This window comes from Pan paniscus, chromosome 2, assembly GCF_029289425.2.
Source record: "Pan paniscus chromosome 2, NHGRI_mPanPan1-v2.0_pri, whole genome shotgun sequence".
Lineage (NCBI taxonomy): Eukaryota > Metazoa > Chordata > Mammalia > Primates > Hominidae > Pan > Pan paniscus.
This window is the reverse complement of record NC_085926.1, coordinates 53693985-53717262: the sequence shown is the minus strand read 5'-3', so window position 1 is coordinate 53717262 and position 23278 is coordinate 53693985. Positions and strand designations below refer to the sequence as shown.

Here is a 23278-nt window from a genome sequence, read left to right as displayed (position 1 = left end):
CTGATGTGTGTTCAGGGTCACCTACTGGAGCCCTGTGTATGTGGGCTAAGACCAGACAGAACTCAATGCTTGTCAGCAAGGGACTGGTCATATGAACAACGGCACATCTACGACCGCATGGATGCAGCGTTTCAAAGGAGGGGCAGCCTTTTATGGACCAAGCAGGAAGGCTCTTGAGGACACTCGAAGTGATAAAAGCAAGATGCAAAACAGCACGTACAGTGAGCTCCTGTCTGTGGAAAGTCTCCTATAGGTAGCTTAACTGAGTTGTAGCTATCAGAAAATGCAGATCTAAGAATTCACAAGAAACTGTTTAATGGTGGTTGCTTCCTAGAAGAGGAAATTTGTGGCTGGCTGGGAGAATTATTATTCATTTGTAACATTAGAATTTTGTGCCATATCCATGCATTACCAAAAAAAAAAAAGACACCAGTTTCTCTGAAAGAAAATTTTTTTTAAAAAAGAATCACTGATCAGCAGCCAAAATTTAAGTATAATTCAAACAACAAAACTATGGCTTACAGCAGATTATATATACCTGAAAATGACCAAGTGGGAGAGAATTGTCCAGATCATTCCCTTTGGTCTCTGGATTTCTTCAGAAATGGGTAAGTGACTCATCCACAGCAGAGAGCTGGGCATGGAAAGGGCCACCACAGGACCCAGCTGTCTGCTGCCTTTCCTCTCTGGCAGGGCTCTGCAGCTCACATCACACAGGAAAAGCAATGAGGACAGGTGGGTCTTTTAAACTTCTCCATCTGACCCTGTCCAAGGAGGAGGGTTTTGAGCACCTCAGCGTAGAGTCAGGGGAGCATGTGCTGCTGCTCTGCGCAGCAGAGCCATCGGTGCCTCTCTGCAACCACCGCTCCCTTCTCAGCTACTGCCTGCAGAGGCCCCACAGGACAGGCACCCTCAGAATCTTTGTGTCCTCACTGCATCCCAGGAGGAGGAAAGAAGGGGCCAATGGCTGCCACAGTTCCTACCACTCTGATTCCTCCAACTACACACCAAAGCATGGAGGCATGAGAATTCACTTCTTGTGTAAATCTATTATAACTAGGATTATGAACTGGCCTGCCGTCAAAAAGTACCAAAGAAAAAAGAATTTTAGAGTCTATTTCAAAGAAACTTCATAAAATCAATCAAAAAGTTTTCTTGGAAGAGCTTGAGTGTGAAAAACGGTTTTTTTGGTTTATTGTTTTGTAATGTAGCTAGAAGTCTTTAAAAAAATTACATCACTTAAGATAGACAGCTGGAGGATGATGCAGAACAAATAACTTAAATGGCACAAAATTTACCAGGCTATGATTAGGGCAGAGATGAACAAAAATGGAGTCCTTTTGTCTTCCTGAGTGTGAGCAGACAAGAAGGCAGAGGAGTTTTAGCTGCCACTCACGAAGTGCTTTTCGGGGAATGGAGGGAGGACTCACCTGGAACACTGTGAGAAGTGCTTGAGGGAAATTGTCAAAGGTGCTCCGCTTGGTTTGCGTTTCATCAAAATTAAACTTGCCGCCAAACAGCTGCATCCCAAGCAAGGAAAAGATGATAATGAAGAGAAAAAGCAGAAGCAACAGCGAAGCGATGGACTTCATGGAGTTTAATAAGGATGCCACTAAGTTGCTCAGGGAAGTCCAGTGCCTATAAGTCAAGATGAGGGTGTCAGCTCAGAACACCCATGCAGGACAGAGCAGAACATCACCTGCCCGGGGATGTGACTGGTTGCTGCCTCATGTTCATAAAACATTTGCAGTGGGACCCACATTTCCTTACCTGGTCACTTTGAAGATTCTTAAGAGGCGCACACACCGAAACACAGAGATCCCCAGGGGAGACATGATTTCCAGTTCCACCAAGATCGTCTCAGTGATTCCACCACACACCACGAAGCAATCAAACCGGTTGAAAAGAGAGACGAAATATGCTTGGAGGCCCAAGCTGTACATTTTTACCAGCATCTCGCAGGTGAACAGAGCCAAGAGGACTTTGTTGGCAATATCTGGAAAGAAAAAGGGGCACCCATCCTCAGGGTCTCCTGCAAGACACTCAGACTGCTCGTGCCCCTCACACCTCCCTCCCTATCAGGCCCCACAGGAAATACGCCAATACCTTGTCTCTCTCTTCACTACCTCACTCAGGACAGAAACGTGGCCTTCGCGTGGACAGTCTGTCCACCAGGTTCTGGTACTGCTTCTGCTACTAGCTAGGTGTGTGACTCTGGAGAAGTTATTTGATTTCTCCAGGTCTCAGTGTCACTGATGACAAAATGGGAAGGGGCAGCTCATCACATAATCTCTGACGCCTTCCAGCCCCAAAAGCCTATGATTCTGCGTTGACACCATCAGGTTATACATATTTTTTCATTCAATCACACAGAAAAGACCTGTCTGAATTCATTTATGGCATGATGATATCATAAGCAGTCACCTATCAATGTCATTTCTAACAGCTGAAAATATCACCAAGCAGGCTGGAGAGGTAGAGGGAAACGGGTTTGACTGGATGAAAGGAAGGACTTTTCAAAGGCTCAAAACTGTCAAACCCAGAATGGGCTATCTCTAGGGATGAGTGTCCCACATCCCAGTGCTGGAGCATTCAAAGCAGGGGAACCAAAACCATTTGCCAGAAGTACTATAGGGGAAAATGAAGCTTCCCCGATGAGGGCAGGGAGCAGGGATTATGAGGTCCCTTCCAGCTCCAAGAATTCTTGGTCCTAGGTTGGCTCAGGGTTAGGACAATTAGATGCTCAGCATTAAGTGGCTCCAAGGTGCTTCACCATGCGGCACAGATGGCACCCTCGCTCTGGTAGTTGCTGTGTCTGGATGGTTCTACCAAGTTTGTCCTCACTAGAAATGTTGCGATACTTCATCATGCAGCGATCAGATAAGACCAAATGGCAGTTGGACAGCCACAGAAATCTCTAGTTCAGAACAAAAAAGGAATGGCCTCTGCTTGTACCTTGAATCTGTGTCAACCAATCTGGCTGACTGTAGTGCTCAGAGGAAATGGTTAAGGTGTTCAGAAACACCAGGACGATAACCAGCCAGTAAAACGTGACAGACTTCACAGCGGCCCTACATCTTCTGCGATTGAATCGGTTCCAGCGACGCCAGCGTCGGCTAAAAGACAAGCAAACATTACTACGTAGATGACAGATACAGCATCTGAGTATCCAATAAATATGATTGAGAGATAATTTGGCTTTCACTCTGGAGGTCTAGATTGGGGTGGGAGTGCAGGAAAGAAAGATGAGCACAAATGGCACAGAAACTAACAGACTTCATCATAAAAATTATGTTGGTCTTAAAATGCGACTTTTAAAAGTATAATCTTGACTTGATCGTGCTATCAGTCCTTCCTTATGGCTTATAGATAACTCCAGAATCTGTCATATGCAGCCCTTAAGTGGGTTAGAAAATCTAGATATTCATAGATTCACGTGCAGATGCAAAACTACACTTGCACACATATGCAGTTCCTATATCCACCATATGGGACGTAGATCTGCTCATGCAATCAGTGCAGAGAGCCACTTCGCTTATTATACACATCTCTTGCAGCATCTCAATCACCATACAGAATTTACCAGGCAGCAAAGTGCTACAAAGCTAGTTTTTTTTTTTTAAAGGGAACCTTTTCAATACTTTCTTAAATCTCTGAGGTTCCTCCAGAGCCTGGCAGAGTTGTCAAAGCTGAGTAGGACATGAATCTTCATACTGAGTCATCAGGTGCCCTTTCTAACTAGTGATGCTCAAAATATACCTTTAGGAGAAGAGCCAATATTGAATCGTGTTTTCATAAAAATAAAATGAGCTCAGCCAAACAGACAAGTAGCATGTCCTCCACCTACCTTCAGTTCCTGATTGTGATTAGAGAAAATATTCTCTCCCTTAGCCTGTCTCCTTCTAGAAAACCTTCCCTGCCACAAGGGGATGCTTTGGTAAAGTGTGCCATGAGCTGCAGCTCAGCGACCCAGATCCCATGAAAAGGTCAGCCAATTGGTAAAGTCAGTCCTCTCCAGGCTGTGCTGCCTCACTAACGACAATGGGGTATTTCCTCTGGGGGCCTGAGTCAAGAGGAATCTCCAGGCTACCCAAGCTGCAGCCCTGGCTGACTCAGCTGTGTTGCTAGGCAAAAAGAAAATCTGTAACCCAGGAAGTGAGCAGAGAAAGAGTTGTGCCAACTCTTTACCAAAACCTGGATCAAGTAAGGTGTATTTTATTATTACTCTTGCTGTGCAGGTTCCAATGGAAAGAGCAGCTTCTAACATGTTGGCCAGCGTGGAAAAACTCTACTAAGGACACTAAAGACTGTCCCGCTCACAGCTGGGTTTCTCCTGGGATGCATAACTCAGCAGACATAAACTAGTACTCCATCATACTGGTGAACCACAGTGTGTCTACCCATTCACATTTGATGGACCTTTGGGTTACTTCCAGCTTGGGGTAAGCATGAATAAAACTGGTACAAACATTCATGTTACAACTTTGTATGTAGGCATATATCTTCATTTCTCTTATACAAACACCTTAGAAGTGGGATGGCTGGGCCAAATATAAACGTGGTAAATATATGTTTAAACTTTATGAGGAACTACCAAACTATTTTTTTAACGGCTGTGTCATTTGACATGTCCATCAACACTGTATGAAAGTTCCCACCAATCAGCATCCTTGTCAGAACTTGTCATTGTCAGATATTTAAATCTGATTCACTCTAACAGATGTGTAGTGGTATCTAACTGTGATTTTAATGTGCATTTTTGTAACAACTGATGGTCATTTCATGTGCTTATCTGCCATCCACATCTCTTCTCTGGTGAAATGCCTATTAAAAATTTTGCCCATTTTTTATTGGGTTTTTCTATTATTGACACTCTTCTTTATGCATTAATCTTTATATATATGGGATACCAGTCCTTTATCAAATATGCTTTGCAAATATTTTTCTCCAAGTCTGAAGCTAACCTTTTTCTTTTCTTTTGAAGAACAGAAGTTTAATTTTGACAAAGACCAATTTATCTGTTTGTTTTCTGTTACAGAAAGTATACTGGGTGTTGTATCTTAAGAAACCTTTGCCTAACTCAAGATCACAAAGACTTTCTCCTGTTTTCTTTCTGGAATGTTCATGATTTTATATTTTATATTTAGGTCTTTGCCTATTTTAAGTTAGTGTTTATATATAGTAGGAAAATGTTTTTGTTGAAAAATGACACTCAGATGAAAAAGTACACTAATCATAGGTATATGGTTCAATGAGTTTTACCAACTGAACACGTAACCCGCATGCACATCAAGAAATGCTAGTACCTTGGAAGACTTCTTGAACTCCCTTTCTATGGAAAGCTTTCGAGCAGAAAAGTGACAAGCAGCAGCTCTCTTAGGAAAATGACTCAGAGGATAAGGAGGATTAATGGGGAGGCAAAACTCGTTACTGGGTCTTATTGGTTTATTTTGAGGGAGATCTTTGGCACCTAAGATCTCCCCCTAAGGCAGGCTCATAGGATTCAATTGACTGACTGCAATTCAGTATCAATGTTATAATCCACAGAGGAAAACTCAAGTCCAGAGCAATACTACGTAAAATTCAGAAGTGAGAACATACAAAGGCAACACACAGGCTAACGAAGAAACAGAAAGAAGATACTGACCTGAGTTTGGATTTTGAGATGGCTTGACTGAAAGAAAGACAAAAAGTGTTAAGATTCTGGTTCCGAGGGCTTGAGCACACACTCCCCATCATTTCAGCTGAGATATCATAAAAGCCATGCATACAGCCTGGACTTAGCACCCCTGGTTACCACAGCAGGCCAGCGGGGGCAAGGCCAGAGCAGAAATCAGGATGCTGCCAGGGCCAGAGGAGCAGACTGAGCACCCTCGAGGTCCAGGTCAGGGAAGACTCGGCCAGATTCCCTGCAGGCCCTGGCAGCAGGCAGTGATGCAGGGGCCAAAATGAAGGCAGCAGAGTCTCTCCTGCCACTCATCTCGACAGCAGCATTTGCTGCTACTACCACAGAGGGAGCACTGCACTAGGAGTCCCAGCACTGCCATTCTCCCACTGGGTGAGTATGGGAAAGCAGCAGGTCTTGGGCCTCAGCATTCTCATCTGTAAAATGGGGATGACAAACCCATTCTCTGTCTGCTTCATGATGTCTCAGAGAGGGCAGAGCAAGAGAATGGAGGCAAAATCACTTCACAAATGGTTGCATATTCTGCCCATAACACATCATTTTTATGAAACTCTGCCAAGAGTAAGATTGAGTTCTCTTAAAAATGACACCTGCACTTTACAGAGATAAGACCTGAAGGATACCAGCAAGAAGCAAACAAAACCAAACCGCACAGGGCTCCCCCACGGCAGGCAGTGCCCAGCACATTCTGCACTGCTGGTCCCCCCCAGCCCCCCCGCCAGCTGCCACAGCCCAAATCATCTAGAAAAAAGCCAGTGAGTGTTAATGCAATGGTGCCTTCCATCATGAGGAAAGGCTGGTGCAGGGCTCCAGGGAAAAAGTGCCAGGCACCAAGAAGGCAGGGCCTCGTCATCCAACCGCCAGGCCTGAGGTTAGGAAGGTCCCATGAGCAAAGGAAAACTTAAATACGTAGCACATTCTAGTCAGCAACTCTGCCACAGAAGCTATTCTTCAAAAGCACAAATGCCAAACCCAGGCTGGAAGGAGAATCAGGCCTTTACCCCCACCGCCGACACCCAGAGGGCCCCGCCTTGGCCGCGCCTCTCCGTCTCCACCAGCACCTAATGGACACAGCAGGTGGCCAGGTTAACCACCACATTCTTCACGGGCTCTACTTACAGGAAGAGGCATGTGAAATGCTGGGCCGGGGGGGTGGGGGTGGTGGGTGGGGAGGTGTGCAGGAGGGATAGCCCTGGCACAGGAGGAAGCGTGGCGTGGGGTACGAGGAGCCTTCCCACCCGCCACACCCAAGGCGATGGCCCGGGGCTGTGCTGCAGCCTGGGCCGTCTTCCTCACCACCTGCTTCTCTGAGACAACAGGAGGGGAAAGAGGGCAAGTGCTCCCCACACTCACCAGAGACTTCCACAGCAGCCTCGGTTCTCGCCTTCACCGCTGACGTTCTCTGTGTTCACAGACTCAGTCTCGCTGGTGGGCATGCTAGCTGTGGGGAGAAGACGGGCTTCAGAGAGCATGCGGGGCACACTGCACGCCTGGGAGGCAGGCCAGGTGGGAGCCTCTGCCACCAAGCAGACCTCTGGAACCCAGGAGGAGGGTGAAAAGGGCCCTCAGGGGCTCAGCTGGGCTAAGGGAGTGCCAAGGAGCCAGGCACCTCCACTGCAGGCGAGTCTCTGCACCCATGGCCTGTAGGGAACACAGTCCCCCTCGAGGAGGACATTCTATCCCCCTAGACATTTCCAAGAAAGGAAGCTAAGGGATCAAAGTGAATCCTGTGGCTGGGTATAGCACCACTTTATCCTCCTCATCTCTGGGATCACACTGAGAAGCCACCAAAATGTACTTTACAGGTACATCTTTGCTTGCCCCAAAAGGTGCATATAGAACATCTGTGAATAACCCTAACATTTCATGAGTCAATCATTTTAAATATACTGAGGGAGAAGAGCTATTGTGAATGGGGAAGGCAGTGCATGAAGGTACCATGCACAACATTTTTTAGAGTTAAGAACTCTATTTTTTTGCTATTTTACCTGATGCTGAAGTTCTGCTGAGCTTGTGAAGCCAATACGCAGAAAGTTCTTACCCAGTAAGCTGGGTAAGAACAACTAGAGCACCAAGGAATTATAGTGTTACGGGTGGAAGAAGAAGATCATTATCAACCAGTGAGCAGAGGGCAAGGTTGACTCTGGTCTCAGTATGACTAGGGTCTCTGGGCCCGTCCCACTTCTCCATGGTAGGATCCTGAGCGGAAGTAGAGGAAATGTGGAAACACGCCCACTAGTGTGTGGAGGTCCAGGGTCCACCCAGGGCCACCATCTGGTGCATGAGCGTCTTTTCTCATCCACTTGATTCAACCCCATAAACATCACGAACACATGCTGGAGCCCAGGCAGTGGAGGAGGGCAGGGGCAAAAAGATGGCACACAGCACTGCACCCCCCTGGAATAGGGGTGAGGGACAGGCAGCCCCCAGCTCACTTCCATCAGCTGTGAAGAGAGCTACCTCAGGGGTCTGTGCAGGAGGTTCCAGAGTAAAGAAGGATTAATTCTGCCAGGGGGCAGAGGTAAAAGAGGAAGCCACCGAAGAGAATCCATGTGTACTTCCTTTTTCCTGAGGCATGGCTTTGAACTGTAGTGACCGTTTTTACAGACCTTACGATGTCTTCAGGAAAGCTTGGCCCATGGGCTCGGCCCGTGTGGCTCCCCTTAGCAAGGATGCCTCAAGTTTCATCTGCAAATACTGGTAGTGGGCTGGAAGCGCTATGGCGAAGATTCTGAGGCCCAGCCCAGGCTCAGGGGGAAAGGAGCTGGATCAGGTAGCTCGTGTAGGGGGCTGTGTTCGGCCCGCCTTGCTCATAGCAGACTTCATAAAGGTAACAGCAGGGATAGAGGTGGAACCTGGCTCAAGGAACCCAGTGGTCTGAGAAGTTTCTTGAGGATACCAAAGAAGATCCCTGATCCGTTCCGCTTGTGAGTGCCCGAGAAACTGAGCCTGCCTGCATGGAAGCCTCCACGCCATGCCCAGGAACACTGAGGCAAGGGTGTCAAAAGTTAAGACCAAGTGAGTAAAATTATAGACTCATGTTACATCGCTGGTACTCTCATAGAATAATTTTCTTCTTTCCTAAGTCAGAAGAAACCAATTACAAACCTTGATTTACTTTTTCATTATTTCATGCAGAAACAAACAAACAAAAAAACTGGACAAAAACAAACAAAAAATACGACTCTAATCATGGAAAAACCTTAAAAAAAAAAAAAAACTCCATTAACACACACAGACACACAAGAAGCTACTCATGCAATTCTCCTTGACTGTTCCTCACTCTGATTCAGCAGAAAGGTGAGGAGATTGTTAAATCCAACAAAGAAAATCACAGTGGGAGACCCTTTTCACATCTGATCATGAGTTAACTCTGTGCGGCATTTTCCTTGGTGGTTACTGCAGTGACTGAGGGGACCAGGAGTTGAGGGCAGTATGATGTGGGGAACCCACAGGCCTGGTCCTGTTTTCTGAGTCTCCTGGGCAATGGATCACCTCTCTCTAGCCTTCACTTTCCTGTCTCTAAAATGGTGGTGTGAACTCCACAATCTTGAGGATCATTTCCATCTTTAACAGTTTGCTATCTCATAGTTCTAATATTAATCATGTAGGAACATTAGTCATTATTTTCAAAAGAGCAAACTTCTGAAAAGACTAAGTCTTTGTGGCTTTTTAATCTCTGGAGTCGTGTCTCATGCTGATATCGGTACAGTTGCAGCATTTCAATTCTAAAGCTTCATTTTAAAAACAATCTGATTGAAACAGACAAATTACATATTTTCTATGGGAACGGGGTCATCAGTTAGCATTTCTGGCCCCCTGCCAACTATTAGTGTATGAAATGTTCTAGTTGCTCCCTAGACTAACTGTGGGGAAAGACAAGAAGTAAAACCGAACTCCCCAAACAGCAACAAAGAGGGGAAGATAGTCTCACAGCACTGTGCCAGGGCTCCACTGAGGGTGAGGCAGGGTCCTCCTGCTCTCTGAGCTGATTCTGTCCTTCAGCTGGGTTGGGATAGTGGCTGAGAGCAGGTGCGCAGGTTGGCCAGATCTAAGTTTAACCCCGCGTTTGTGACCTGACTTCTGTACATCTCCATTTCCTCACCTGTAAAAGGGTAAGAATGAGATGAGGCATGCGGAGTGCTGGGTCCCCAGGGCTGGATGATCAGTGAGGCCCACACATGTTAACTCCATCATCTCAGAAAAGCTCTCCTGGAGCTCCCTGGAAGCAAAGCGACCAATCCAGTGTCACTTTGCCCTGGCCACTTTCATCGTCGCACAGACGCATCTAGTGTGAGCCATCTTCCATACCTCTGAATCAGCTTTGGCCATCATTCTTGGTTTGTATTTTCTCTGTTTTTAGCTGAGTTATTGTCTAACTTTGCCTACTGTAGACATAGCAACTTCTCCTGTCATAGTTGTTTGACACCTAAAGAGCCACAGGCACATAAGAAATAAATATATCCCAAAAAGATGTTGCCAGGGCTGAGGAGGAGCAGAGGCAGACGGAAAGAAAGAGGACAGTGCCTACGCTAGAAATTGGAGACCTCATTTGGTCCTGGAAACAGCCCTTGATCCAGCCCCTAAATCTGGGCAGAGGAAATGCACTGTGACCAGGGCCCTGGCAGCCTACCTTCTCCAGCCACTTACTCCCTATCACAGGATCCTTTTCCAAAATATTTCCAAAAGAAATATCACACTTACCCTTTTCTGAAAATATTTGAAAAGATCAGGCTCAGTGGGTATAACAAAGACCTCATTTATTAAAAATAAAGCATTTTACCCTTCACTTGCATTAGGCATTCATTTTTTTAATGTTAATAAATTAATATGACTTTCCCTTCCTTTAGCCCCAATAGGATCTCATCTATGTTTTTAAAAAATAAAGAGAAGAATCATAGACTGTTAGAACCAGAAGGGGCTTCTGAGAATACGTGAGCAAACTCTTGATTTCTCAGAGGACAGAACTGGCCAAAATGCCTTGGGACACACAGCTGAGACTGAGAAATCTCTCCTAACTTCCACTCACCATTCTTTTCAAGTATGTACTGTGGTTTCACGGGTATACATTTTGGTGTTATGTACTTAAAATTCCACAAATCAACAAGTTCCAAAAAGCCAAACGAGTCTATTATCTACCAGTGCTGGTTTACTATTCTGATGACCTTTATTAACCACTCAAAATCTGGCATATAACCAGATCACTTACAGGATATCAGCTCAGTGACCGAGGACAGCACAAAAATCAGGCTGCAATGGTGACGACTGGGCTTTTATAAAAATCCAGACAGAAAGAGTCATACAAACTCATGAAGGTAAAGCCATGGGCAAATTACCGGAATACATGGGCTTCTCCTAACTGGCTTCCATAGCGTTGTGACTGCCCCATTTAGGTGATGGCCTTGTCCCCTTCAGCAGGGATTCAGTGTTAATTGCTGACAAGTGGCTAGGCCTTATTAGGGGTGCAGGCAGACCCCTCAGACCTCCCCACATTGCCGACAAGTGCCAGTCCCCTACTGTAGAAATAAGCACCAGGGGCCATCTGCACATGAACAAGCTGTGAAGCCTCTTCCCTGACACATTTCAGGAAACTGGAATGTTAGAGCTTTGTTAGAGAAGTTTATTTTTTATATAAATTTAAAAACTACTTTCAGTGAGTCTGGGAAAAACCAAGCATTAGGAAAGCCTGTGACCTGTGAGAGGATGCTGGCACTGCAATTTGCCTGCTGAAAATCCGGGGAAGCTCAAGGCCTATATTTTGCAATCTATTCCAGGCATTGGGATCTCTGGGAAGAGCTCCAGGGCAGACCCTTAGGCTTACAGTGTGGTGCACTGAGATTGGTGGGGGGGGGGGGGGGGCCTGGGTGCCACTGGGGGTGAGAGGATGGTGGCAGACAGCAGCCCTGCATGTCCCAGACTGTAATTAGAGTTTCCAAGGCCTTTGCAGCATGGGCAGCCGGGCCAGGCCCCTACTTGGAGCACTCTCTGTGGATGTGGGTCATGGTGCTTCTCTTTAAGATCTTGCACTGGGCCAGATGTTATCATGGGCAATGCCACACAGAGTAAACCAGGGAAATCTGCTGCTTCTCAGGCAAGCACAACTAGCATTTTCACCAAGGTGTAGACATTTATCCATCTACTCTTATGCTGAAGGACGACATTCGCCTCAGCCAAATGTGTCAGGCTTGTGAATTTGGAGGCAAATCACACACACACACACACACACACACACACACACACACACACACACACACCCCGCAAATGAGTCTATGTGTGGGTCTAAGCAGGCAGCCTCAAAATTATGTTCACCATTAACACGTATAGCAAAATCTCAGATCAACCTTCAGTGATGGAGGCTGATGAGGTCAAAAATGATGGAAGAAATGTCAGGAAAGCCTGGTTCTTATCATCAGGTGACAATGGGACAAGTGCCTCTTTTCCCCTATGCTTGGCTACCAGATCTGTAAGATGAGTTGTAGGACAGTATCATCTCTAAGATCCATTTACCTCTGACCTGCTATAACTGCAGGAAGGCAGAAACGCCCACATGCTGGCTGGTTTTACTACCAACGACCAGGGGGTTTCCCTTGCATTCCCCCAGCTCTGCAAGGAGGGGAGGGCACAAGAAGTGAGCCCCTGCCCACCACCCTCAGGAGGGAAGCCAGGGGTCCAGCCAGCAGCCTGCACAGGAGAACTGAGTCCAAGTGCTCTGCATGTAGAATGTCCCAGGGAATGGGGTGCAGCACAGGAAGCAGTAGCTCCCCAGAGGCCTCAGGGCGTCACAGGAGAGCCTCAGTCCTCCAGTCAAGGCACCCTGAAGGGAAGGCTTGCCACACATCAAACTGAGCCCAGAGCCCTCCAGCCTCCTTCTAGAACCTGTCCCATTAGTAGCCTCATTCACAGATGTCTTTGGCCTCAGAGCCTCACTCCTCTGTTCTCCACAGGACAGGTTTTTGGACACTCAGGAATTTATTTTAGCATTTCCTTCCACCTCCAAGCAGCCTAAAGCTTCTCATTCTTTTCAAAGGTAAGGGTAGGGGGTGAGGCTGGACAACTGAGCAGTGGCTGAGTTGTGGCTGCCTTCCTAGGGGACAGGGTACCTGACACCTAGACCTCATGTTTTCATCTTATTTTCATGACAAACATGAGCAGTACCATGACGTACAGGCCTGCCAAATCCAGAAGAAGCCCACACACCCCCTAAAGGCACATGCACATGCTAGTAGAGACACATTAGGCCACCACAGAGTAACAGCCTCTTGCTGCTGTAAAGAAGCCAGGCTCTTCTTGGAGAATGGAGGTCAAGGCCAGACCAAGGTTTCCATGTCTCAAGCAAGAATTATGCCCAGACAATAACTATCTCCGCGTGTCCAGGGACAGGGGCAGCCCAGCATCCATATGAGGGCTCGTGCCCCACCTGGTGCCAGCAGGGTCAGAGTCCTTCCTGAGTCCCAGGTATTTCAGTCAATAAAAAGCCATTCCCACTCAAAATAAAGTTCCTTAAATGTGTCAGCCTGCTTCCTCTCCCTGCAGATCTCAGAAAGACAATGGAGAAGCCACAAGAATCCTTAAAGAATCACAAGGCCCAAGCCTGCATTCAGGAAGGCAGAACCAAGGAGGAGCGTTTTCTTTTCTGGGGACAGAAATCATTTATCTCCTTTTGGTAACCTCTCCAGAGCTATATATCCCTATGTCAGTCTTTAAAGATGTTTTTTCTTATGTCCATGACACTATTTCCTGCTTAGCTGAAGGCCATTCTTCTTGCAGACACCTTCAGGTGCTGCATCAAGCCCAGCCTCCTGTTCATAAACCTTCCGTGAATGCTACAGATAAAAAAGGCAGCCCCAACTCTGCCCCTAACTCACTGTCCCACCTCAGGCAAGTTCCACCTTCTCTTCTCCCTCCTTTGGGGTCCACAACGTGCTGAATGACAAGGGCTTATATCTGATAATCTCTTAATTCCTTTTCACTTTTAGGCCTTCTGATGAGACCTAGACTCTAATATAACCCTCTTCAGATATCCACGGGTTGTTCCCATCTGCGTCCCATAACCTCTCAGCTCAGCATTCCCATGGCGGCAGAGGCCACTTCAAAGAAAAGAGTACAGTGTGTCCCCTCTGTTCCCTTAGTTGTTGGCTTCACGTCCCTGCGGTCTGAATCTTCTTAAACAGACTTTCCCCAGAGTCAGGTGACCAGGGCCGATCCTGGTGGCAGAACTGGGTTGACTGTGCTGGTGTGCATAGGCAAAGCTTTGTGCTGCTGTCGAACCACTGCCATGACTTGGGCAGAGCAAGGCAGGGAGCCAGCTGCTCACCTAACTGTCTGCCTGGGGATGGGCTTGACAGCTACTCCAGGGATTCTGAGGAAGGGTATGTTTAGCATTATTTTAGGACATAGCTGGAAATGTAACTTTCCCACATGAGCCCATTCTCACTTTCAAAGGCAAGTGCCCCCAAATCTTTGCATCCCTGAAGTCTATTTTTATTTATTTTTATTTTTTAAAAGACAGAGATCGCACTCTGTTACCCAGGCTGGAGTGTAATGGCGCAATATCACTGACTGCAGCCTCGAACTCCTGGGCTTATGCAATCCTCTTGCCTCAGCCTCCCAAGTAGCTGGGGACTATAGGCATGCACCACCACACCTGATTTTTTTGTTTGTTTGTTTGTTTGTTTACAATTTTTGGTAGACACAGGGTCTCACTTTGTTGCCCAGGCTAGTCTCAAACTCCTGGCTTCAAGTGATCCTCCTGCCTCGGCTTCCTAAAGTGCTGGAATTACAGGTGTGAGCCACTGCACCCAGCTAATTTCATTCTTAAAGCTGCCACTACTAGCTTTGGCATAGTCCTGGGCAAAGTAGCCAGAGACTAAAAGACAGAGAAGCAATTTGAAACATGTAGCCTGGAGAAAAAAAAAATCAATCAAATAACATTATTGGAATTTCTAAACGGTTTAAATTTAAAAAAATCATTTGGGGAAAAGTATTTTAAAAGTCTGTCTTCCAGTCTAAGAATATTCATGCTGAATCAAGTACATTTTTTGAGTTGGTTCAGCTGCTTCTTTATAAGGTACAGTTCAAACAAAAAGAAAACTGCAATGCTATCTTGGTAAGGGCACGTTATTTTGGAAAAAGACAAGAAGAAAGAAATCAAGCAATTAAAATATAGGCATCTTCTGAACACACCACACGGCACATGCATTTCACACAATGCCTATGTGCAAGGAAAAGGTATCAGAGATGTTGCGGAAAAAGAAAGTTCAGTCTCAGCAATTTACCATGATCTTTAGCCCTGCGTTGCCGAAAGCAGCAAAACTTCTTTTTCTTCTTATCCTCTTTAAGCAAGTCGGCCACTGTGACCCCTTCAGGTTGAACACAGGCAATTTCATTACGAAGCAGCAGAGGGCAGCAACAGCAGCCAAACCAGGGCCCCACGCGGCCAGCCCTGCCAGCCAGGTTGCCTCACGCAATGGACGCCTGCCTGCCCCAGACCCCTCCTGCTAGGAATCCAGCTCAGCATCAGAACAGCGGAAAGGAAGTGCCCTTTCCACAGCTATTACACAAACACCTGTCTTTAAGAACCTGTTCTAAATCAACAACCAGCTAACCCATGCTAGATAAAGGTTTCCAGGGTTTGGCTTCCCATCTAAGTAGGGTATTAAGGAAAAGGCACTTTAGGGGGAGTCAGGAGCCCTGTACAGACTGGATATGTGATTCCAAACAGCACTACCATATGGGACAGGACAGGTGGGAGTTCAAAAGGTGGGCTCTGGACTCTGACAGGCCAGGTCTAACCCCAGCCCTGTCACTTCCGTGTCAGAAGACTGTGGACAGGTTACCTGATACTGTGAAGCCTTAGTTTCCCCCACACCTGTAAGATGTCAATAATAATTGGACCTGTACTGCGTAAGGTTGTTGTAAGAGGTGAACAGTGGAGACGGTAATAAAAGCAATGTGCCCAGCTTTGGCAAGGCACAATCAACCACCACTACTGTCATCACTACGACTCTCCCATGACCACCAGGTCACGAGAGAAATGACTCTAGGATCTTTAACCCCTTGCAGCCCCATGATTCCATGATCACTCTAAGCCAGCTAGTCTTTAGAGTACGGACCCTGTGCTCTAGGGGAGGGCTGTGCGAGGCAGTGTGAGACAGCAGCAGGAATGCTGGAGTAAGCAAGGGCATGGGCAGCACAGACACCTGCACACTATGGGTAGGCAGAATACTCACGTTCCTAAAATGTGCATCCTTTCTGACACAGCAGACCCTTTTCTTGTATCCTCTCCCACTAAACCATGAACACGAGCACGCAGACACAGGGGCATGTGTTTGCAGGGGTTAATGATAGTTAGCCTGCAGACTGTGGCAGAGCTTGGGTTCAAATCCCAGCTTTGCCACGTAAGTCACATGGCCTTGGGAAGCTACTGAACTGCTTTGTGCTTTAGTTTCCCCATCTGTCAAGTTCCTGTCTCACAGAGTTGTGTGAAGAAGAATGAATGTATTCACCCACAGCCCTTGGAACAGTGTCTCACACACAGAAAGCACCTGACAAATGCTAGTTATTATTACTCTATGTTCTTTCATTCAAGAAGGAAGTAATGGCATGCTCATGTATGGGACAATCACTGTGCTGGGTGCAGCCACACAACAGAGGGCAGAAACAGACCCTATTCCTGCTGCGCCCATGGAGCTGATGGTCTCATGGTGGAGAGACCTCTATAAAGTAGAGGTCCACGTGCTGTAGAGTGCATAGTCCATTGTAGCCGTTTTTATAATGGCAATTTATTGAAAAGAGCCAACATTTTGCTTTAAAAACATGGGAAATATCTGTGGTACATGGTTCAGTGAAAAATACCTGTGTTGGGCATCTTAGGGTGGAAGCTATATGCATGCTGTCTGTGTCATGTATTATGTGCAGTGAGGTGGGGAAGTAGAGGCCCCAAACTTCTAAGTCTGCCTCTCTTTAAGGAGAAGGAAGAGAGAATTTTTTTCTTACTTTATATACTTTGAAATTACATGAATTTTTTATGTAGGCAAATATTACTTCCATAATTAAAATGTATTAAAAACAAATAAAACAACCCTGATTTGAGACTGCAAACTTGGCTGGAGTACCCACTCCTTGTCTCCACAGTGGGGCAACAGTCCCTGAGTCCAGCTCCCATCAGCTCTTAGGAGGCTGAAGGTGATGGCAGACATGCAGGCACTTTTAGAAATTACCACTGCTTTCTATCACCCCTGTGGAGAGAGTCTGCCTGTCCAGACAACTACTCCCAGTGCCACCCCAATGGAGACAGTGTCCAGCCACTGACCCTAGGGCCAGCCCCTGAGTCAGCCCTCCCACTTCCCAGTGAAAGCACTTCCAGCTGCCTCTCCAGTGAGGGCTCTTGACCTGGACGCATATTTACCGTATGCCACTCTAACTGCTGCTGTTTGCTTTACAGCTTTTAATTGAGTATTTTCCATTTTGAACTTGTGCCTTGAGGTAGTTCAATGGTGATGAAAGCAGTTTTGTAAATCAAAATTTCAAAACACAGTCTTTCAAAACAGGACCAGCAAATTGCTATGCCTTATGCTTGCAACCAGCTATAACGTCCTGGTTTTCTGTCCACCCCCAAAGCAAACATTGCAGTAAGAGGCAACTAGGTAGCACATGCAAAAGAGAGGCAACTAGGGCAACCTGCTCCACCAAGCCCCAGGGTGGCAGAGTCCCCGGGCAGGCAGGGGCAGTGCCCATAGCCTCCAGGACCACTGAAGAAGCAGAAGACAAGAGAGGCTGCCCTTGTGGTCAGAGATGAAGTTTCAGGTATGCTCCTCCCTTTCTTTGGGCATCAAATATCTTTACTTAGAGGAATTATTAATCATTAATAGTTCCTACAATAAAATTGCCCTGCTTTTCTGGCCAGAATTTTAGAATGAGCTCCCTTTAAAATGATTTCATTTTTAATGCTTTTTTTTTTAAGACTAATCACTGACAATGAGAAGAGTTTAAAATAGAATTTTAGGCTTCCAGATTTTAATGGTCCTAGCAAAACTCCATTGTTAACTCAGAAGCAGCTGCATATGTCTAAAAAAATCACTTTGAGATTTGGCAGGGTTTCTTAAGAAACTTGAAGCTCAGCAAAAAGTTAAATAAATTATCCTTGAAAATTTACCAAATGCTCAGGAACTCACTTCAAAGGGAATTTTGTCCATTCAGTTAATTGTGTAACACCAGCTTTCTAATAGCAAATTTATGAAATTGACATTTTAAATATTCTATGAATGCACAAAGCTGGAGCTACCTGTCACCAGTCACCAGACAGCTCAGTTAGAGGCCTGATTGCCTCTCCTCTTCTTTCAAGTGAATGCCTGGAACAGTGTGATATTCAGCCACTGATAGCATCCTGGACTCAGGAGTTCTGAACCCTAGCTTCACATTAGAATCCCCAGGGAACCTTAATGAAAAAGAGCCACCCCTGGCTCCCACCCCAAGATTAATCAAGAGTCTTAGAGGGTGGAGTATGGCATCAAGAAGCATCCAAGCTCCCCAGGTGATTATAACGTACAGCCAGTGTTGGGCATCACAGATGCAGGCAGTGACATTTAGCAGATCAGAGAGAAAAGATAATGTGAGCGCATCTCCAAGTACTTGATTTGACATCTGTTCTCTGACAGCAAGCACCGCCAAACTAGAAATGGACTTCAAGAGCCTGAAAGCTGTGCTGCCCTATCTCGAAAGTGACCTAGTTAACAGATTTGTTTTCCATCAATACTTCAGAACCTTACAGTTTCTGAACAGAAAAGCACAGGATGGTGCTAAGAGGGAGGCCCCACCCTGAGGCTGTTTAGAGGTCTAGCAGAACCTTCAAAAATATTATGTTTAGGGAAGTCAAATACTGCATATTCTCACTGATAAGCAGAAGCTAAATAATGTGTACACATGGACATAGGGTGTGGATGGAATAATAGGCAGAGGAGACACAGAAGGGTGGAAGGGTGGAAGAGGCATGAGGGATGAGAAATTACTTACTGGGTATAATGTACACTTTTTGGGTGATGGTTACACTAAAAGCCCAGACTTCACTGCTATGTAATATATCCATGTCACAGAACGGTATTTGTACCCCCTAAATTTATACCCCTGAAATTCTGTTGAGGTCAACTTTTACTGGTGTCTGATGAAAACAGCAGCAGCACATACTACAACTATGACTACTCCTAGCAGTCACAGAACATTCAATTGTTACAACAGCCCCATGGGGAGATATATCTTTATCCCCTTCTTGCAGACAAGGAAAGTGGGGTCCAGAGAGGTTGAGTAATTTGCCTAATACTAAAGTCCAAATTCCAAGTCACAAAACTCCATTGCAGCCACATCCGGAGAAGGGGCATCAAGATGCCCTCCAGCCCAAGCCTTTGCCTCCTGTGAGCTCACAGACATCTGCTGTTATTAATGACTTCCTACACCCACTTCTGCTCATCTAGGCTGAGGCTCGGCTATCAGGAAGCATTTCTTCTCACACTGTCACTTCAATCCTCAAGGTCTGGGAGGAAACTGCTCAACTCACATCCAGGACCCAGCTGAAAAGGGCTATCAGTTGAATTAGCATCCTTAGCCATTATGGACAAAGTCAGGAGCCCGGGCCCTGCGCCATCCTCCTCTCAAGAGGTAACAGAGGAGCAGGGTTGGAGTGGAAGGCACGTGGGGTGATCTCACACCCCCAGGGAGGATGCAGACACCGTAACACTGGCAACACCCACATTTCTACTGCCTGCTAATCAGATGCACAGAGACGGCCCCAGACCTGGCATGTGCATGTGGTGAATCCAGGACTGTTTATTTGGTGAGGAGGACCATGTGGGCCTCACTGAAACCCTCTCCTTGTGTGGTTTTCTGGCTGTGACAGGAAGAAAATGGCTGGCAGCCACAGGAGGCCCCAGGGAAACCTCAACAGTGCTGTCTCCTCCAGAGGGTCTGGGCTGCTGAGGTCTGTGATCAGAGAGGTTCTCTCCTCAGAGGAGGAGGAGACTTGGTGCTCTCAAGTCAGCTAAATCCCATCATGGCCTCCACAGCCAAGATTTCTGTCTGTATTTAAAACCCTCATCACCAAGGCTCTGGAAATCTGATGACTCGGGAAGCACTGTGAGCCTCACTCCACAGGAAACCCCAGCACCTGGCAAAACGAGCTCCATAAAGAACAAGGGCACACCACAGAAATATTTGCTATTCTGGATCAAACATTAAGCTAGTTAATCATTTTGAGTCACACATCACGGTGCATAGCAGAAACAATACTGCTGATGTTCCCAAGACACAGTGCAGCTTTATGGGCTTGGGAGCCCCAGTGAGAGTGAATTCTGAAGATCTACAAGGCTTTTAAACAGGTTTTGTTTCTTTCCTAGATTATATTACTGAGCAAAGCACTTAAGGGCCCTGAATATTTGTCACTTCGCACACCTTGTTTGTGCCATTTCCCCAGCTTGAAAAAGCCCCCACCCCCAACCTCTGCCGCCCAGGGCTGCTCCTCCCATGGAGCCTTCCTCACATCGCCCCAGCCTGCCCACTCCCACCAGCCAGAATCATCGCGCCCTCCTGGGCTCACACAGCAGAGTGCTGGGCCTTAACAATGGGATCAGCTTCTCACACTAAGCCACTCCTTCTCCATCTTCCCCTCATGGCAAGTTCTCTGAAAGGCAGAGTCATTGATTTCTGTCATCATCAGGTTTTTACAGTGATAGGTCATAGGAAATGCTGGGCTGAGATAAAATGGTTAACCCTCAAGATATCACCTTAAATCCAATGAAAACCCTTAATCCTCAAATCATAGGCCCTATAAACAACTCTACCACGACTAATGTTAGCAACACTAGAACACGAATCCTTGTCTACTTCTAGAGGAGGAGAAATAAACAGAGGAAAGGCCACTGGCCTGTAAGAAGGCCTCACTCAGCTCCCTGGGGGACACAGCTAAACTAGCAAAGAAAGATACTCTGCTGAGAAAAAGGGGCCATACCTCCTCTCGTTTACAAATAACATGTTGGGTTTAGGGGAGATGAGGCAGATCAGCATCTGAGTTACAGTTTGCAAGTGAAGGGGAAAAGAGCGGTGCAGGCATCTCCAAGCTGCACCTACATGGCCTGTTGCCATACTGCAGGTGCAGAAGCTCCACGAAAGCCATGGGGTTCACGTTGGCTCAACTGCCAAGGGGAGAGCTGTGCAGAGGACAGGCAGACACTCTTACATCTGATCACTTCATAGGCACATCGCTGAGTCTGAGACTCACATGAATGTCTATTTATAAACTCTGAACTTGCATTCAGCAAACAGTTAGCTCTAGAAACCCTCCCTCAGTCTTCTGATCCTCAGGTGCTGAAGTCCCGGCCCCTTCCTGAGCCTGGCAAGAAGCAGGGAGGGAGAGAAGAGAGGCCTGACCCTGCCCACTCCCAGTCAGCACACTGGTTTGCACCAGCCAGGGCATCTGAGATCACGGAACACACTCCCTCCCCATGGAGGCACAGAGCCCAGGCTTGAAGAAAGGTAAGGGCCCTCTCAGTCAAAAAGCCCCTCCACCAGGGGTCTCTCAGCCCCCACTTACACACTCCACAACCTCCAGAAGAGGCACAATTGCACCTCACCCACCCTTCCTATGGCAGCTCACCCCGACCTTCATACCCTCTGTGCTCCAGCTGAAGGGCCCACTGCTTCCTCCCGGAAACCTGGCCTTTGTCCACCTCCACGCCTCCCTCACGCTAGTCCCCTGGGTCAGGGTGCTTCTTCTGACACTGAATGGTCACACCTGCAATCCATCCATCCTTCAGGGCCCAGGCCAAATACTCCCTCCAGCCCTGTCCTCGATCCCTCGTCGGCGGTGCCTGCCCTCTATGTGTGCCCTGCAGCTCTGCTCCCCAGGGCTGCATTTAGTGTGACAGGCCTGTCTCTCCCTAGGAGGCAGCACTCCACATCCTCTCCAGCTCCGGGTTTCCCCTGTACCCAGCAACAGGCCTTGCTGAGAGCAAAACATCCAAGGCACTCTGCCCAAGCAGGGACTTGCTCGGCCATCTTCTACAACGTAGGGCCGGCCTCGGGTCCCCAGGCCTCTCAATGGACATGTGCCCTTGAAGTATGTTCTTGGTCCTTCCTATCCAACTCTTCTAGATTTGAAGCAAGTCACAGACATCTCAGTCAAATGCATTGCTGGATTCCAGTTTCCACTCTGACCCAAGGCACAAAGGGCCCCAGAGAGAATAAGAGCGCATCTGTGGGAAAAGTATGCAGTGAAAGAGACACCGTGGTTGACAATGGCAATTAATGTCAGTGATGGACTGAGTTCTCAGGCCTTGCCTCCTGCAGAAGGTGCTCTAGGGTGCTTAGTGTCACAGTGTGGGGTGTCGATGGGTGACAGCAAAGCAGCTGTCACTGACTCACATGCCCCTTAACACCTGCCTAGAATGGTGAGCCGGTTTCCTCCCAGCCCCTGATGGGCTAAGCATATGGCTTCATATGAATAGCACATGTAGGAGCCATGTCAGGTGGCCTAAGAGTAAGAGTCAAGAGGAACCCTGCACTTCAAATTCTTGTCCAATAACACTGTTCACTCTGAGGTGAGGGAAACCACAGCTTCTTCTCCTGTGGTACAAGAATATGTGTCTCATCACCCCTGTGCCCGCACAGAAATGCGCTTACTGAATTTCCCAGGCCAACAGTGGGTCCGTTTGACCTTCCTTGGCTATAAAGCCACCTTACCAAATACGACTCTAAACCCCAAACCTCAGGCAGAAATCCAGAGTCAGCACCAATGCACCTGTTCTCTCCGTGATGTGTGCAGGCAGAAGGGACCAGATGGCTGGGAGGAGGCTGTCCCACTCACAGCCTGGGTCAGAGTCGAGGAAGGCCTGCTGCTAGGCGTCTGAACCGCACACTGGGTCTGTCTAGCCAGGGGCAGGAAAGGCGCTACATACTATTTCGTTTGCCTTCCTCTCCTCCTTCTTCCTCATTCTCCGGATCGATGTCCTCAGCTTGGGTGATCCAATCCAAGTAGCCCTTTAGATCCTCCTCCAGCTGCTGCTTCTCCCGGAGCTTCTGGAAATCTCCCCGTGCTTTTGCCTTCTCTCTTTCCTTTGAGAATTCTCTGAAGGAGGCAAAGAGGACAAGCACATATCAGGACATCCTTGGGGACCTGCATCCTGAGCCACTGCCCTGCTGCACAACAGTCTTGTGGGCAGGACACACAGCACTGAGTATAGTCACATGAGCACAGCAATGGAGCCACACATTTGGACAGGACAGAAGACAGTGTCTTCCAAAGCAAGACTGTGGGGGTCGGAGTCGCAGAGCCCACACCAACACACATGCATCATTTCTTAGAAAATGAACTCCCCTCGATGACAGCGATCTCAAGGGGCCTAGGCTCAAAACACCATGTGCTGTCATGGCAGGCCTCTGACACCCCCCAACAAGGGGCCTGAACTCAGAGACGCCCCACTTTCCCCAGAGCCTCCTCAAAGACGAGGGACCCAAATGGGCCAAGCTGTGGTCAAAGAGTACCAAGTTTAGAACTTCTTCAATGCTTTTGGACAAACTTTGCATTAATATTGTGTGCTACCCCTTTTG

General features: G+C 47.3%; 1 protein-coding gene across 6 annotated transcripts in view; it reads right to left on the bottom strand.

The window, feature by feature from the left end:
- Window positions 1–23278, bottom strand: part of CACNA1D (calcium voltage-gated channel subunit alpha1 D) — a 319566-nt gene that overhangs the window by 87932 nt on the left and 208356 nt on the right. For 3 of the 6 annotated variants that reach the window (XM_003818730.7, XM_063602452.1, XM_034956669.3), the window contains exons 9-15: window positions 22627–22796; window positions 7040–7127; window positions 6688–6747; window positions 5648–5674; window positions 2956–3116; window positions 1771–1996; window positions 1431–1638 (exon numbers count right to left, since the gene is read on the bottom strand). In XM_003818730.7, the coding sequence (XP_003818778.1) occupies window positions 1431–1638; window positions 1771–1996; window positions 2956–3116; window positions 5648–5674; window positions 6688–6747; window positions 7040–7127; window positions 22627–22796 (940 nt within the window). The remainder of the gene's footprint in view (window positions 1–1430; window positions 1639–1770; window positions 1997–2955; window positions 3117–5647; window positions 5675–6687; window positions 6748–7039; window positions 7128–22626; window positions 22797–23278) is intronic. The other 3 variants (XM_003818729.6, XM_003818731.6, XM_034956670.3) reach the window with 1 other exon arrangement.